Source organism: Passer domesticus, chromosome 8 (genome assembly GCF_036417665.1).
Source record: "Passer domesticus isolate bPasDom1 chromosome 8, bPasDom1.hap1, whole genome shotgun sequence".
Taxonomy (NCBI): domain Eukaryota; kingdom Metazoa; phylum Chordata; class Aves; order Passeriformes; family Passeridae; genus Passer; species Passer domesticus.
In genome coordinates, this window is record NC_087481.1 from 41,034,248 (window position 1) to 41,050,467 (window position 16,220).

The following is a 16,220-nucleotide window of genomic DNA, read 5'->3' on the forward strand; positions in this document are numbered from 1 at the left end:
CTGAAATCTCTGAACAACCCCTATTGCAGTATTGCATTAAAAAGTCAGGGCAGATTTATCTGTTCTTCCTTTCCAAACAGGCTGCATAGTAAGGCTACTTAAAATCACCAAGATCTGTCCCAGAGCCAGCCCTTAACTTTGCTGTCTTTGAATTCTGACAAATATTTCTTGGGGGAATCTTTCAAAGGCTGTTCAAGACAAGGTTTTGATCCTCAGCTGAAGATCACCAACACTGCATATTTCAAGGGTATAGTTTCTCTGACATCATAAACCCACAGCAAATGTAAATATGAATGGCTGAGATGAGGGTTGGTGTCTTTCTGCCATTTTTGCTAAATAAATGTCTGAGTGGGTTCTTTTATCTAGCCCACAGCAACTCCTTAATATTAGATGCATGCTTTTGCCTGTTGTCTTATAGCTTTGTCCTAGGTTAGAGTCTCAGGGCAATGCTGTGGCTTCCTGAAGAAAGCTGGGAGGGCAAAGCAGTTCTATAGATATTTAATGTCCTAATAACCATTTGCATAACTGTAATGTGACCTTTCATATCTCCTATAGATTCTGTTCTTTCCAACCTGCTTTGAAGTCGAAGGGGATAACGGAAGAGTCCCTAAATATAAGGTAAAACATAGGAAACATTGGATAATTGTAATAAGTGCAATTATGTGAAAAAGATGCATCTTTAAAAAGTATATAGAAACACACCTATTTGTATCCTTCCTTTTAAAGATTCAAAGGTGTTACTAGGACTTCAAAAAGCATTCTAGCATGCTTCATCACAGTATGAAGATGAGTGTCAAAAAGCTGACTGTGCATAGATGATTAATAATTATTATCTCCTTCATGTCACTTTATTGATAAACATTGCACAAAGGGTTACTGTGGGAAGAGACAGTGAGGTGAGGACGGAGTTAATCCATAATGCTTTTGCATAATGACCTCTTCATTGTGTGCTCAGGGCCGACAGTGATGTACATATGGATGTTTTGGCACATTGTATTAGCTGCACAATGGAGATTCTAACTTGTCCCTCAGATTTACTGCTGCAGGGAAAAAGTTTTCTCCTAGTGGGAGGTGTTTGAGAGAATGTTTCATGCATTCCACGAGTTAGAGTAACTTTTCACAATTTAGGTATCTGGGGAGCACAGCCCTAAGTGCCTAATTGGTGTCCTCTGAAATGATTGCTGAGGCTGGAATTGTGTTGAGACCTGAGGTGCACATTGCCCCTAAGTTCTTACAGCTTGTGTCAGCTATACCCATTTTAATTTTCAGTCTACCTGTTGCAGACCATTGCCTATCTTGTAAGTGAGAACTTTCAGCACTGAGCTCCAGTCATCAACTGGCTAAAACTATCAGTGCAATGTGGAACCAGCTCCAGCTAGAGCCTGACCTCACCCAGAGGAGGTGGCTGGCTGTGGAGAGTGACACCTGTCCTGTGTAAACAGCAACTCGCTCTAGGATTTCCTTTCCCCCTGCTTGCTGGGAGCTCAAGAGGTGTGAATGTCATGAAAGAAGATGCATTAGAGCTTCAAGAAATTTGGGCATTAACTGGGCTGGTGGTTATTGGAAGAAACACTTGACTCATGGTTAATCTCAGAATCTGAGACAGGCTGCATGCCTGTCTAAAGGAGCCTGTCCTGAATTCCAGTAAGGCTCTGCCTTCAGTTTTTTTTTTTTCCGCTGGCTGAGAGAAGCCTGTACAAAACTTATTCACTCTGAGAATGTAAAGGGCCTTTGGCATCGCTTTGGTTGGACCATGTCAGAGCATGAACTGAAATAAAATAAATGTAACATTTATTATAATCACTGCCTAACTAGTGAAACCAGAAAAGTTGTGTTAAAGTGGAAAGTTAGAGAAAATTACCTCAGTAGGTGTGCTTCCCTTTACCAATGAGAACTAATGGACTGAGGACTTGATGAGTTTACTCTTACCTTGTTTGAATTGTGGAGCTGTTTCAGAGTTAGAAAATTTCAAAAGCAGCATGTGGGGCTTCTTCCCCATAAGGGGACAATGGCAAATTTCCACATCTTTCCACATTTTCATGCCATACCTGAGACAAGGAGGCAGGCCAAATTAAATTTTTTGCCCAGACACGTTACTAATAATTGCACAGTTGAAGCATGGAAAGAAGGAATTACTAGTTTGATGAATCATATGACATTGAGGTAATAGAATTTCTGGGAAATCCCTTATCAGTTTTTCCACCTAGTCCATAGGAAATACACAGGAGTTCCCAGGCTCTACTGTAGTCATTTAAAAAATAAAGTGCTCCTGGCACTTTATTCTTCATTCATATATACTTAAATGTTTGCTGTCACCATAGGTTATTATGGCCACTGCCAGCCCTTCTCATGCCATGCCTGAGTGCTTTTATAATCTGCTCATTGCTTGTCCCTGTATATTGCTGTTTGCAGGATGTCAGCGCTCTCTGCCCTATGGATGTGATTTCAGCAAGGGAATGTGTGTGCTCAGGTGCACACGTCCATAGGTACATGTCAACAGAAAGTTAAAAGTGCTGTGGGGATACCAGACCTGACTTTGTCAATGCAGAAGCTGACTCTTAGATCATGGAGGACAGTGACTCTCTCTTAATCACTTTACTCACTGCTTAAATGATAAGCCTGGTACCCTTAAAATGACAAATATTTTTCCTACCCCTTCTACATCCTCCTTGGAGAGAGATTCAGAGGCCAGCAAAACACTATGAGTAAAGGCAGTCACGCTGTTTGTGTTGGACAATTTGGTACAACTTGTTGCACCTGGGTATAGCACTCAAAATCCCAAAGAACTTGCAGAATATGGTCCCTTGATGGCAACAAGGATCACTGGTTGTCTATCTCTAAGCATTGTGTTTGTAGTGCTTAGTTACTCCTGAGCATAACACTTGTGTTTGCTACCTCTGCTGAACTGGAACAGGCTCGCAGTTTCGACACTGACTGTGCCTGTTTGAGACTCTGAGAGCTTGGTGGCAGCCACCAGCAGCAGAAGGTTCCCAGGTCTTTTCTTCCAAATGGTATTTACTGAGACTAGTTAAACTGTGTCTCTCCTTATGAAAATGAGCAGAAATAATATTTGGGGGTAAGTGGTGGGAATGGATTTACTGGAAAAATGTATTGTTTAAAAGATCCTTTCACTGGACACTGCACAGACAAAAGACCGCAAAAAGCCCAAACATGGAGAACACGTTGTAAGGACAGGCCCAGATGTAAATAGCCCTTTCCAAATACACATCTGGTTTAGTTGCTCTAGTTTTCATTCTAGAGACCACAGACATCTGCTTCTAAAAGGAAGCTGATCTTTAAAGAAGCAGAACTGCAGGAAAACGGAGGAGGAGGGAAGTCAGTTTTTTATTTGCTTGGGCTGGACTTCATGCAACATGGTCTATAGAGTGCCTTGGTATATTTCAAGGATTGTCATCTTTCATTCTCCATTCTTCTTGGTTATCTATTGCAGTGGAATTGGGTGTAGTGAGTGAAGGGAAACTTGGCTTATCTGAGGGGCCGGGTGTCATGTCCTCTAACTTGTGCAGTTCGTCCCTCTCACCCTGACATGTCTGCACGCAGGAATTGCACAGGTCTTTCTTTTCTACTAAGTAAAGCGATTCTATGCGTTTAATGGTGTCAATTGGCTCATCTTCCTTTGCAAATTCTGGTAAAGGGTTTCTTTTTACATTCAGCCTCTCAAGCTTGGGGAGCTTTTTCACACTCTTTGGGATGATGGTCAAAGAGTTGTCAAAGAGACCTAGCTCAATAAGCTCCTTCAGGGAGCCAAGAGTGGTGGGAATAGTCTCAAGACAGTTTAAGCCAAGGTTGAGAGTACGCAGGTTCTTGAGAAGGGTCAACTCTTCTGGCAGACCTTTTGTGGTCAACTTGTTGTTGCATAAATTCAGGTAAGTAAGGTTGCGAAGCGTGCCTATTGCTGCGGGCAGCTCATCAATCTGATTACTGTGCAGGTCCAGCCACATCAGATTCTGGAACTTCTCAATGATGTTTGGAATCTTTCTTAACATGTTTCTGCTCAAATCAATTTCCTCTACATCAGCCAGCTCCAGAAGGCACTTGGGGAAGACGGCAATGCCCATTTTGCTTAACTCAAGACGGCGCCTTCCATTAAAAAGTACCCGGACTGAATTTTTGGCCACTTTCAAGGTGATCCTTTTCCCTTGTGGACCTTTTGCCTTGGGCATCTCTCTGCTGAGAGACAGACACACCAGACCCTGTGGATAAAATGTGAGAACTCCAGTAAAGTCTTTGAAAGCCATAGCTGTTAATCACACAGATATATGTTAATATTACTGCTAGACTTTTCTGAAGCTGGTTTTCTTTGAGGTTAGAACTTTTCAACTGAAAATCTGCAACTCTGAAAATTCTTCCTCAAAGTATTTCCAGTATGTGAAATTCTAATAATTTACAATATTATTTCATGGCAATGTAACATCTATGTTACATTACAGGGTGAAATTACAAGTGGGACACATTTGCTCTCTTTCATTCCTAAATACTGATTTGAGCTTAGGATATAATGAAACTGAATGAAATATGTTATTATCCATCAGCTGGTTGAGGACTGGAGAAAAATATATTGTGGGTCTCAACACAGTCCTTAGAGACTGCATTAAAAGAAGCTATTCAAATTTGTCTCATTCTACCAGATCAACAGTTGCCATCATTACAGGTCTGGCATTTGCTAACAGGTTGGCTAAATTTCTTGTGTAATGGACTTGAGATCTGGGCTCTGGATGTTATTGAAAAATTAAAAGTTTAAAGGAAATTATTAAGAATTTTATTTTGACCAGGATTCAGGAACATGGTGAACTCCCACACTTGCCAGAATGATTGGCAATTCATACATCACCTACAGGGCAAACTGCAACAGGGACTGATGTCAGTGCTGCTTAATGCCATGTTAAACCAGGCCTTGCTAAGTGTCCTCCTCTGGATACTCTAACCTTGTTATTTTGTTCATGCTGTGGGATAAAGTGTCTCCCACTGCAAAGGTGCCCTGCCCTCAGAAAAATGCATATAAGTGTAGTAGACTTTTGACTCATACTGATGCTGAGCATGTGTTACATGCTTCCTGGAATAAGAGTATAGCCCACTTACTCTCAGGTTTGGTGAACTCTTTCTCATCAAAGGTCATCAAATACAGCTGTTAATTATGGCTAGTGGCAAAGGAAATAGGCTGATTCCCTGGAAATGGATGACAATGTCCACCCAGTAAGAGTTTAGAGAGAAGCACAGGTTACAGCTGAGTAATCTCAGGTCTGGGTGTTCTGGCATTTAATTTTGAAGAGTCAAATCGCAGCTTTGATGAATGATTGTTTAGGACAAAATATAGATTTGTCGACAATACATGTCCCTATTAGAAAGACTTCACTACAAACCCTTCAGGCTTTTTGGCTACTCATTAATCATGTGTGAATACATGAAGGGGAAGCTCAAGCTACAACTAAGGCATTTCAGCTTCTTTTCAATTACATGCCATAGCCCAAAATAATGCAAAAGCATTAACCCAGCTACCACACACCCTCCCAAGAGCTCTGTAATGAGGCAGATGCTTCAGAAAATACTGGAAGCAGCGCAGTGGATTCAGTCTTGCCCTGAGGGTGAATTCCAAAATAGGTTTTTGTTATTTTATATGAAAACATTTAAACACAGTTAAATGTTTTTGTTTGTCACTCCCATGTTTCTGTCTCTCATGAGTACTTACAGAACCACATATACCAAGAACAGCATCACCAATGCTGTTCTATCTATATGTTGACTGGTAACTGAAGCAAAGTACTCTACAGTGTGAATAAGTATTCTTTCCACCTTTGTTGATGTTAGTGTAATTAATTTCCCCAAGAGTGAGTAGAAATTTCTGGACATGAAAAGAGCAGGATTTTCTAATCACAGCTCTCTCATTTTAAGGATTTTATGCAATATTCTTGTTGGCAATTCTGTGAAGATAAAGTTGAGCAGTATGGGGAATGCCAGGGCCCTGCTGCTGATTACAGGACACCCTGAGTCTTTTCTGGTGCACAGAAGTGGGTTGACTACCATGTTTCAGGAAAAAATCTATAGGGGAGCTTTCTTACGTGCTGGCAGAAGAAACTTTCTGCCTCCTGTAACTGATATGAACCAGGTGACCTTTGGGTCCAATTTTTTCTTTGCTTGAATTTTGTGTTGAAGTGACCAAGACATTCAGTGCTTTTTGATAAGTGAAGCTTCGCAAACAAGTATGCCTTTAAAAAATGAACTCGACCTTCAAGGGAAAACATGTAATAATTTTTTCCTAATTTCAAATTTATCATTTCTTTTAAAATGCTTTTAAAAAAACATGTTTAAATCTCAGAAAACAATGTATTCCGTTATAATTTTTTCCTATTATTTTTCATATAAAATCCAAGAGGGAAACACTGAGCCAAAATATTTTCTTTTCCTATTTTATAAAGTACCATCTAGGCAAAGAATCGTTCATTTGTGCCACTGTTCTGGCACCTGGTTCCCGGTGCCGGGTCCCTCTGCGCTGTGCGTGCCTGGCAGCACTAGAGGGAGCCTGGCGTACAAGGTTGAGTGCTGCAGTTCAGCCTGCTGGGTTTGAGTATCTCTATGTCAATAACCCTTTCCAAGCTGTTACAAAACTTGAACCTGGACCTTTCAAGTTTTTAGGAAATCCAGACAAACAGATCAGTGTGATTTTCCTCAAGACAGATCTCTTTTTATGATGCACTGCATAACGTGCAGACTCCAAAGAGTTTCTTCTCACAGCCTACTTTAGCCAGACTTTTTTACATCCAACTATGAACCTCTCAGAATCACTGTTCAGGTCCCTAAGGAGTGCTCACTCTAAGTGCTATTTAGTTTGGTTAAAAGTTGGAGCCATATTTCAAACTTAGAAAAATATGATTTGTAATTCCAAAAACAGGGATTAGTACTAGAGGACTGCAGAAACATTTTAGTGTGCTTGAGAACTTGAAGAGGATGAATAGCTCTCCTGCCTCCACATGCTTGTAAACTAATTATCAGTGTTTTACAGGGCTGTAGCTGGAGATAATGGAGCTTATTTAGCCATGTCTCATTGTCTTTGGCTCTGTGTAAGAGGGCTCTAGTCCTATAGTCACTGATATTAAAAATTCAGGAATCACAGGAGTTCTCCTTGCTTAAATGTTAATTATGCCTGTTCAATCTTACACTCACAGTACATCTCCTGGAATGGCAGAGGGAGAGGTACATGTGTTGCCCTACACCTAAGAAATGATGATAAGACTTTCCACCTGTTTTCTCTAAAAAGAGAAAACACCACAGCCGGGTACACCCTCTGAGTTGTTGGCAAGCCTTTTCCTCGGGTGGAGGGTGCTGTTTTTCTGTGACAAGGTCTCACTAAAACGGATCTTGACTAGAAAACCCTTTGCCTTTATATCCACACTTGATAGAATCTTTGGCCTGGATGGGCTTTTGAATGCCCAGAGATTTAGGAGTGTTTAACAGGCCCAGAGTTTAGAGATTGATCTGATAAAGAAATTAATAGAAAATGTGTGTCAAGGACGTCATGCTGTCTGTGGTGCTTAATGTTGCTGGGAGCTGCAGGGATAGAACAGACTTGAGCATCAGTACTAAGAGTGTCAGTGTCTCTCTGAGGCAAGGAAGGACTGGGAATTATTCCTTATCTGCGCTTCAGCACTTGCACAGGGGTCAGTCACGACCCATTGTATCTTAAGCCTGCCCTAAGAAGATCTGATCCTAAAAGACTGCATATTTTGACCCTGAACATCTTTTTTTCCTTTCCCAGCCCAGGAAGGAGCAGAACTGATCTTCTGCCTGTAGCACTGCTTGGTGCTTCAGAACCTCCTTCTCTGTGGTTCTGCCTGTTACTTTCTTCCAGGGTTGGTGCTTCCTGGTTCACTGCACCCAAAACTGCACAGGACCATCTTGAGCCCATCTTGAACTACTCTGTGAAAAGTTTCCTCTGTCTTTCCTCTGCATGCTGCAGAGCAGGCCTGGCAAGCCCAGCAGAGCTCTGCATTCCCTGCACCTCTCCGGTGGCAGGAAGGCTGTGAGGTGACGTGTGCTAATTCACCCATGGAAGAGGTGATACTACCATCTGTAGAGAAATACTTGCATGCAGAGCTTAAAACCAGCATTCATACAGCAAATTATTTTGCATGAAGCCAAACTGTTCCACTTTCCTGCTCACAAGCCTGTTACTATTTCTCATTGTTGGATATGATCTGTTGTGGAAGAGATGAATTCATTGACTGTCTTAAATGCAGTCTTAAATAGGCAGGTTTAGACTAAATTCCACCATTGGTGAATAGTTTGAGAAAAGTTTCCTTTCTTAATAGTCTTATTTTCCAGATGACTTCAGGGCCCCCATACTATGACACAGTGCAAAGTCACTTTCAAAACCAAGGCCCACCAAAAATAAGCAAAAACATTGTTTCATCTTATCAGTTCTGCCAGGCTGCCCCCTGTATATGATCTTACCAGATAAGTAGCTCAAAAGACCCAGAAGGTGAGGTGCCGATGTCACAAGGTGCTCGGTTTTTCTCAGTAGTGTGGGCTGTTACTGTGCAGTTGTCCCCTGTCTGCTCTTCTTTGAATACTGAATTAGTCTTTCAGTCTGTAAATAAAGCCATGAGCATGGAACACAGGACAGTTTCCTTTCCACAGTCCTGTGAATTCAGAATGGTACTTCCTTGATGGAAAATGGCAGCTCTTCAAGCTTGTGTGAGCATGCCAGTGAGGAGTGGCTAAAGGGTTTCCCCAAGCCCAGGGTCCTGCTATTCAGTGCTACTTCTGCAGCTTATGAAACTTGTGTTACCAAGCAACAGGACTGCTACACCCTTGGAGATCATTAGCATAATGGTTGGTTCCAGAATGCAAGATCGAGCTGGATGGAAAAGAACTGAATGTCATGCAATGCCTGGAAATGTTGTATTTCAAATTACGCAGAAAGAAAAAGCATCTGGAGCTCATCAGTCAGCTTCTAACATTGCCTTAACTGTCCATTTTAGTCACTTGACTATTTTATTTTACTTGGCTGTAGCAGAGTGAGAGATACTTGTCTGTGCGTGTTAAAACTGATGATGTTTGTGATATCATCCTTACCACGTGCCAAATGGGATAGATGCAGAGACAGGAGGGAAGGCTCATGCAATGGTGCAGCAGAGAGTACATGAGCTGCAATTTATCTGTTCATATGTATCTATCTGTCACATCTATCTGCAATATCTATCATTGACCCTTCAAAAGTGCACTTGGTGTAATGATTTCCATGTGGAGCATGTGAATTTATTGAAATTTGTCCCTTTGACTGAAGTTATCAAGCTCAAGCTTTTAGTAGTAACTGATCACAATAATTTCAAAATAATGTCTGAAAGAAATCCCCCTATGGAAGAAAAGAAGCTGAGTGGTTTGTTTAGGTATTATTTACAGGAGATGAAACATTGAGGCCTCTCTTGCTGATAGTAGGACCAAGATATTATTGGCATTAAGAAGCTGATGATGTTAATGTACTTGTCTGATTCCAGGGTTGGAGATTGCATTCTGCTCACCTAAACAAATTAACTGGATTTACTTCATGTGTTCCTTCATGATCTGAAGTATGCCTGAGTGCAGCATCTCCACCGTGGAAATGTTATCCCTTTGGTTTAAGCACTGTGAATGCCCATTGCGCAAGCAGCGTTCCATAAATGAGGGAGATTCCTTTCTCCACCCTCCAGCCCTTTCAAGACACCCTGCTTCAAGGAGTCCTACTTGAATATGGTGGTTATTTTTTGTTTTGAATTACATGTCAATGCTTTAGCACAGATTAAGCATAACTGGAAGGTGGACTGGTACAGTTAAACAAGGAAGATGCTGTACCTTTAGAGTAAAGTAATCTAACCTAGCACTCTTCTAAGTTTGAGAGAGACAGATTATTTGACATGGGAAAGTTGGTATTTCTTTTAAAGTCTTCTTTCCTCTGTTAACAGTATGACTTAAACCTAAGTTGTGGCTTACCAAAACAGAGATTTTCCTTATCTTTGGTAATTGCAAAGATTTTTAAAGAAAAGTTGGTTTAGGAGAGCCTTGGCACAGTTTTTTAGACTATAGTCTGGGGGGTGGAAGAAAAAAAAAAAGAAAATTAAAGCAGAAATCTAAGAACCTATTAAATTTATTGGATTTTTTGCATTAATTTTAGTAAGGGCAAAATCTTATCCTTTGAGATTATCTCATCTGCAATGAATTTCCAAATGGGTTGAGGTCCACCTGTCTCTAGCAAATGGCACACTCAGAAGGGTGAGATCATAGTCTGATGTTAATGGAAGAGGGATTAATAAATCACATATAGAGTAGCCAAAGGTGCATCATCATTAGTACACATTGTGTTTACATTCTGCCATGGCTGGTGTCCTAAAAATACCTTATAAAGTAAGATATAGATAGATCTGTAGGTGCTTCTCTTGAGTTCATATAATTTCACTTCCTCTAGAACTGTAGTTATTTACATTTATAAAGCACTTCAGTTTCTTTTACAAACCAGCCTTTGATTACTTATTTATTTTTTAATTCACTTACTGCAGTTGGGTAGCTGACCTTCACCTACACTGAGCTTTTGCTGTGCTGTCTAGAGAGGTGTTGGCTGGAAAAATGCTAATTAATTATCAAGGAGAAGGTTGGAATAGGCTTTAGCTGCCTGTAATGCAATTCTTCTTTCAAGACCCCGAGTCAACAGAGGAGAATGGAGAATTTCAGATCTCTGGGGAACTAGATGGAGCATCCTCTGAGATCCGGAAGGATGGATTTTACAGGGGAGAGCCTGCATTTAGCCTGGCTTATTTTCATGACATGTTGAACTTGTCAACCTCTTTGAGTTATGTAGTGGCTCCCAAAGTCAGCAGAGAGAATTATTTTGACCCTTGTATGGTCTTATTAGCTGTTTAAGGCTTGTGACAAATAGAGCAAGTGTTTCACTAGGGGGTCATGGCACCCACAAATCAACATATGTATATTTACATGACATCCACACAAGACTGGCCCAGTTTAGCCCCACGTGAAGCATTTTATAATGCTCTCCCCTGCTTTCTAACTCAACCAGAAATCCAAAATAAACCTGGGTGCTTTTAGTGAGCGAGTATGCCCCTGTGGAAAGGGAAGAACCTAACTTGACCACTCTGTAACAAACAGCCTAATCCAACCACACTTCAAATAATGCCAGGAATCCTGATCCTGTTACATCCCTTTAAGATACCCTCTCTGAGTTCCAAATGTGTTTTGGAGGCCTTAAAAAGGCCACTGGGGCAAAGTTCTGTGAAATGTATGTAGAATGTGAGAGGACTTTATTTTAAAGGGTAAGTGCTCATGATACTGCTTTTGTACTTTGGAGTTCCCACACTCATGAGCCGTGTGTTGCTCAAACTGGGGGTGCAACACAACTACTCAATAGCATTTCTTCTGATTTACACTATGTAAATTGTATATGTTATTCTTTTTTTGGACAGAGAGTGACAATCATATTTTTCTGTACTGGACATGAACTCTACACCTTTGTGTGTACTGGTTTCTAGAAACTTAGCCTATCGTTATTAGGTTTCACATGGTTAGCAGGAGACAAGCAAAGCTTAGGAATTGTAGACCATGTGCTAGAATTCATCTTGGCTTTCATGTTTATGCATTCAAAACCCTTCTCTCAGACACACACTTTTCTCTGAGCGAAGAATAAAATAATGTGTAAACCATAGTGTTTTTCCTTTATGTACACTATTAAATGGTCCACGATTTAATAAGCAGTAAAATTATTCATAAGCATGAGAGGTGGTTGACAAGAAATTACTACTGCCAATTCAATAAAATGGTAATGATTATAGACCATTCTGGTGCTTTATTTAGATCGTTGAAGCTACTTTAAGCCTTGCTTTGTGGATTTCTAGTGTGATCCAATACAGAGCACAGGAGTAAAAATCATCAGTTCATTATTCCTGCAGTAGTTTTATAATCTATGCTGAACTGATTTCCTTACACTTCATGAAGTGAAATGTCCTGACTCTGAGATGGCACCTTAGATTTATTTTAAAGGGAAGAATCTCTCTTACCAGCAGTATTGTATCATGTCAATAAGCCTGTTTACTTTGGCAGATGAAAAGTTTCTTCAATCTGTGTACTGGTTTTGGCTCTTATAGAGTAAATTTTCCGCATTGTAGGAGAAAATCACGTTTGGATTTTTGCTGGAAGCAGTGTTGATAATTCAGGGATGTTTTGGTTATTGCTGAGCAGTGCTTACACCGGGTTGAGGCCTCTTCTATCTCTCAAACTGTTCCATCAGGACCATGGGGAGGCTTGGGGTGCATTAAACGCTGGGAGGGAACACAGCCAGGACAGCTGATCCCCACTGGCCAAAGGTGTGTTCCACAGCAAACTGTATCATACATGGCATATAAACCTGGGGGAGTAAGAGGCAGGGACATTCCAGGTGATGATGTTTGTTTTCATAAGTCATGGTTACATGTGATGGGGCCATGGAGATGGCTCAATACTGGCCTGCCAACGGGAAGTAGAGAGCGAATTCCTTGTTTTGTTTTGCTTGTGTGCATTCCCTATGCTTTATGTGTTAGACTATCTTAACCCCAAGTTTTCTCACTTTTCCTCCCGCAATTCCTTCATCCCTATGCAGGGACAGTGCGTAAGTGACTGTGTTTGGCTCATTTTTAATTTACCAGCTGGGGCTAAACCACGATACTGCAGTTGTCACTTGCCTCACTTTGGTGTCTAGATGTTGACAAGAGTAAGTTGATGGTCTTCAAATACTGACATACATTCTGGTTAAGTGCAGTTGAAATGAAACGTTGACTCTTTCTTTCAATTTTCAAGTGAATTCCCCTGCTTTTAGTTGATTTTTTTTTGTTTTGTTTTACTTTTGTTTTTGTTTTTTTATTCAAAGTTTTAATATCAAGTTGCATTTTGAGAACCAAAAATGTGGAAAAGACATGTTCATCACTTTCAAAAGTATTAAAATGACAATCCACTCTTTAAGAACTATATTGGTTTCAAAGTGGATTGTGCAATAAAAATCTTTAATATGGAGACTGAGAGAGTTCTGGTTTTATGTCAGGGTTTTCTGAATGCTTCACAAAAGCATGAGCTTTTGAGAGTAAGTCTTCAGAACAGAAGCAGACAGGCTTGATGGTACCTGGGAATGCAGACTGAGCAGTGTGGCTTAACTCAGAACAACAATAACCTAATCAACAACACTCTCATTTTGGAATTATTTGGTCAATGATAAAACTTCAGCTTTATAGTGTTGGTGTTCTCTCATTTCTGTGTGATGGGAGCAAAGGGCACAGGGAGCACAGATGTTAATGTGCTGACTTTCTCTTATTGTCCTGAAGTAGGCTGTTTCAATTAAATGTTTGTTCCTTACAGGAAGCACTCGGGAGGGGAAAAGACAATGCTCCAAAAGTGGCAGGTAAGCTAAATCTTGGCTGCACATAATTAAGCAAAGAATTTCACCACATAGATATGTCTCTGCACAGATATGTATGTGTGTGTGTACACACGTACATCAAGGCCTAAGCTGTTCTCTCACTGCTGGAGGTGAGGTTGTTGGCAGGAGGAGCACAGTATTTACATCTGGTTATTGCAGAGTTTTTGCTCCTCCTGCTATGAAACATATGGTGCTACTGTCTGGCAGATTAAGTGTGATTTTATGCACATTTTTCAATGCAGATCAAAGAGAGCCACCTAGTTGAATGCCTTTTCACATATCATCTATACAGTTAAATCAATGCACATGTTTTGCTGAGCTGGGAGACATGTTTACTTTTCTGTAGCCATGATCTTGGTGACTCAAGGCAAATGAAGAAATCCATACCTTCTTGCTTATATCTAGCACTTTGTGCAGCCTTTTCTGTATAGGCAGTTGTCCAGGGTTTTCCACTATCCAGTCTGCATGCATTTGGCTCACTTTTAAATCAAGAAAAAGTGCTCTGTTATGCAAATACAGCATAAAAGCACTGTGTGATTATAGACAAATGCCAATGGCCTGTCTGAAAAAGAGACAGAATGAAGACAGGTTCTGTGGAATGGATTGTTGTATAAGAGGTATTGTGTTGATCTGAATGGCAGAGGATGATTGATTTCACTATTTATATAGTTCTGGTCCTGGTGGACCTGGGAACCACAAACCTGTGAGTGTGCCTTTGCATGGCTTTTTAGGGGCAGAGTCTGGAGATTTTAATGCTTATTTCCTTTCCCTGCAGAAGAGGGAGATCAGCAACTTTGATTACCTCATGTACCTGAACACTCTGGCTGGCCGCAGCTACAATGATTACATGCAGTATCCTGTGTTTCCATGGGTCCTTGCTGACTACCACTCTGAGGTCAGTGCTGGCTGCAGAATTCCCTACTTTCTATGGTAGAAACTGAAAAAAAGGATTGGTGAATTATGCCATCATAGCAGAGGGGTCTAGACCAAGGGTTTAAAATTTGAAGTAGTTTTTGAACTGTGCTGATTCCATAAGATTAATTCTATCTTCATGTCAGCATACTGAGGATCATGTTCTGTGGGTGAACATCTGTTTAATACAGACCTAGTTAAGAACATGCTGCATCAGCTCAGCAGATAGGCATGGACAGGTCTCTGTGAACACAGAGGAGAAGTTTTGGACAGAAAAGCCTTAAGAGCAATTTGCAACCTGCCAGGTCCTTAATTTTTGAAGTTCCAGAGAAGGGTAAACCTGTAACCTTCTTGTAAGAGTGAAACTTCCAACACAGCCTTGCCACTCCCAGTGTCACTGGGATGGTAATGATGTTTAAGATCTTAAAATCTGCATCTCTGCTGGGTTTCTTTTCAGACTCTAAACCTCACTGATCCTCATACATTTCGAGACCTGTCAAAGCCCATGGGAGCACAGACTGTGGAGAGGAAACACAAGTTCATCCAGCGCTTCAATGAAGTGGAAAAAAGTGAGGGTGAGTGTTTTAGGAGGCTAATAGACAACAGAGGCTTGAGTCCCCTCAGAACACCCAAAAACTTTGCAGATCTGTGGCTAAGGGAAACACCATGCCAAGGAGAATGTCTCTCACTGCTGTACACAAACTGACTGAATTCAAAGAGAAATGTCTCTTTGAAAGAAATGCAAGTACTGCCTTATGCACCTTGTACTGCTGCATTCTGTTCTCTTCCCTTGGACAGGAAAAAAACTACAGCAGAAATCAATGTTCCCTGGAAAAACTGTGCTGTTAGCAAAGCTGCACACAGTGTTTTTATTTGTTAGCTAAACTACATGTGGAAAACTGCTGCATGAAGGTTAACTAACAGCTACCTTAAGAAAAGGAAAGAGAATGTTGAGGCTGTTGACCCCAGGAGATCAAGACCTTTATAGGCACTACTAGGGAAAGGGATAATCTGGAAATTTAAAGACCTTATTCTTCAGAAAGTGAAATGTGGAAGGCAAAAGCTGAACACAATGCATGTATTCAGTGCAAGATGTGCTGTAGCTCACAGGTCTTTGAGCACACCTGCTAAAAATACCTGTTCCCTGTTTAGTTGTACTGTGGTAACTGGATGCTATGGGCTTGAAATGGTGGGGTTTTTTTACTGGAATCTGATTTGTGTGCAATTTCCAGGAGACCTGTCAGCCCAGTGCCATTACTGTACTCACTACTCATCAGCAATTATAGTGGCATCTTACCTGGTCCGAATGGAGCCATTTACCCAGACCTTCTGTTCTCTGCAGGTAAGGGGGCAAGATAACTTCCCTCCTACTCCTTGTTATGAGCCATGTAGTGTGTTACTGTGGCTGTGTAATGAAGGGGGATTAGTTCTTCTGACATTTGATATACTCTATATGTGGACTTGAGGATTACTTGGAGCAACATTTATGCCATGAAAGTTGAATTCAGTGAAAACAGGACCAGGGGACCAGGGCTGATGCAAGGGAGAAGGATTATTTAGCTTTGTGACAGCTGAGGCATGTAAACAGATAATTTTTATTGCCTGTCTGACCATAAGCTTCTGGCTTTGGGGCAGATGAGACTTGGTATGATATGAGGTCTTCTAAGCCCAAATACAGCCATGCAGCTACTGGCAAGTACTAGGAGCTTGCTCTGGTGGCATAAAGAATGTTCCTGGGCCAGGTGAGGACATATAGGCTCTGGTAGGTGTGAAATGATAGGGACTGTGGAATCAACTTCCTGAAGTGGGATGAGATTACATTCGATGCTCCAGAAGGAATATTTTGTGTAATCTTGTTCTGAAC

At 41.0% G+C, this 16,220-nt stretch overlaps 2 protein-coding genes across 27 annotated transcripts in view; one reads left to right on the forward strand and one right to left on the reverse strand.

The window, feature by feature from the left end:
• WDFY4 (WDFY family member 4) overlaps window positions 1–16,220 on the forward strand; it is a 129,414-nt gene that overhangs the window by 87,419 nt on the left and 25,775 nt on the right. For 24 of the 26 annotated variants that reach the window (XM_064430713.1, XM_064430707.1, XM_064430703.1 and 21 more), the window contains 5 exons: window positions 556–618; window positions 13,384–13,426; window positions 14,220–14,339; window positions 14,814–14,931; window positions 15,589–15,698. In XM_064430713.1, coding sequence (XP_064286783.1) covers window positions 556–618; window positions 13,384–13,426; window positions 14,220–14,339; window positions 14,814–14,931; window positions 15,589–15,698 — 454 coding nt within the window. Of the gene's footprint in view, window positions 1–555; window positions 619–1,269; window positions 1,681–13,383; window positions 13,427–14,219; window positions 14,340–14,813; window positions 14,932–15,588; window positions 15,699–16,220 lie in introns of those variants that run through there. The other 2 variants (XM_064430730.1, XM_064430732.1) reach the window with 2 other exon arrangements.
• On the reverse strand, window positions 3,327–8,814 carry LRRC18 (leucine rich repeat containing 18). The gene is made up of 2 exons (XM_064430761.1): window positions 8,467–8,814; window positions 3,327–4,214 (listed from the first exon to the last, which is right to left on the reverse strand). The coding sequence occupies exon 2, from the start codon at window positions 4,182–4,184 to the stop codon at window positions 3,402–3,404; it is 783 nt and encodes a 260-aa protein (XP_064286831.1). The 5' UTR covers window positions 4,185–4,214; window positions 8,467–8,814; the 3' UTR covers window positions 3,327–3,401.

Coding starts and splice junctions, on each gene's coding strand:
- LRRC18 (XM_064430761.1), bottom strand. CDS start 4,184: ATGCCCAAGGCAAAAGGTCCACAAGGGAAAAGGATCACCTTGAAAGTG.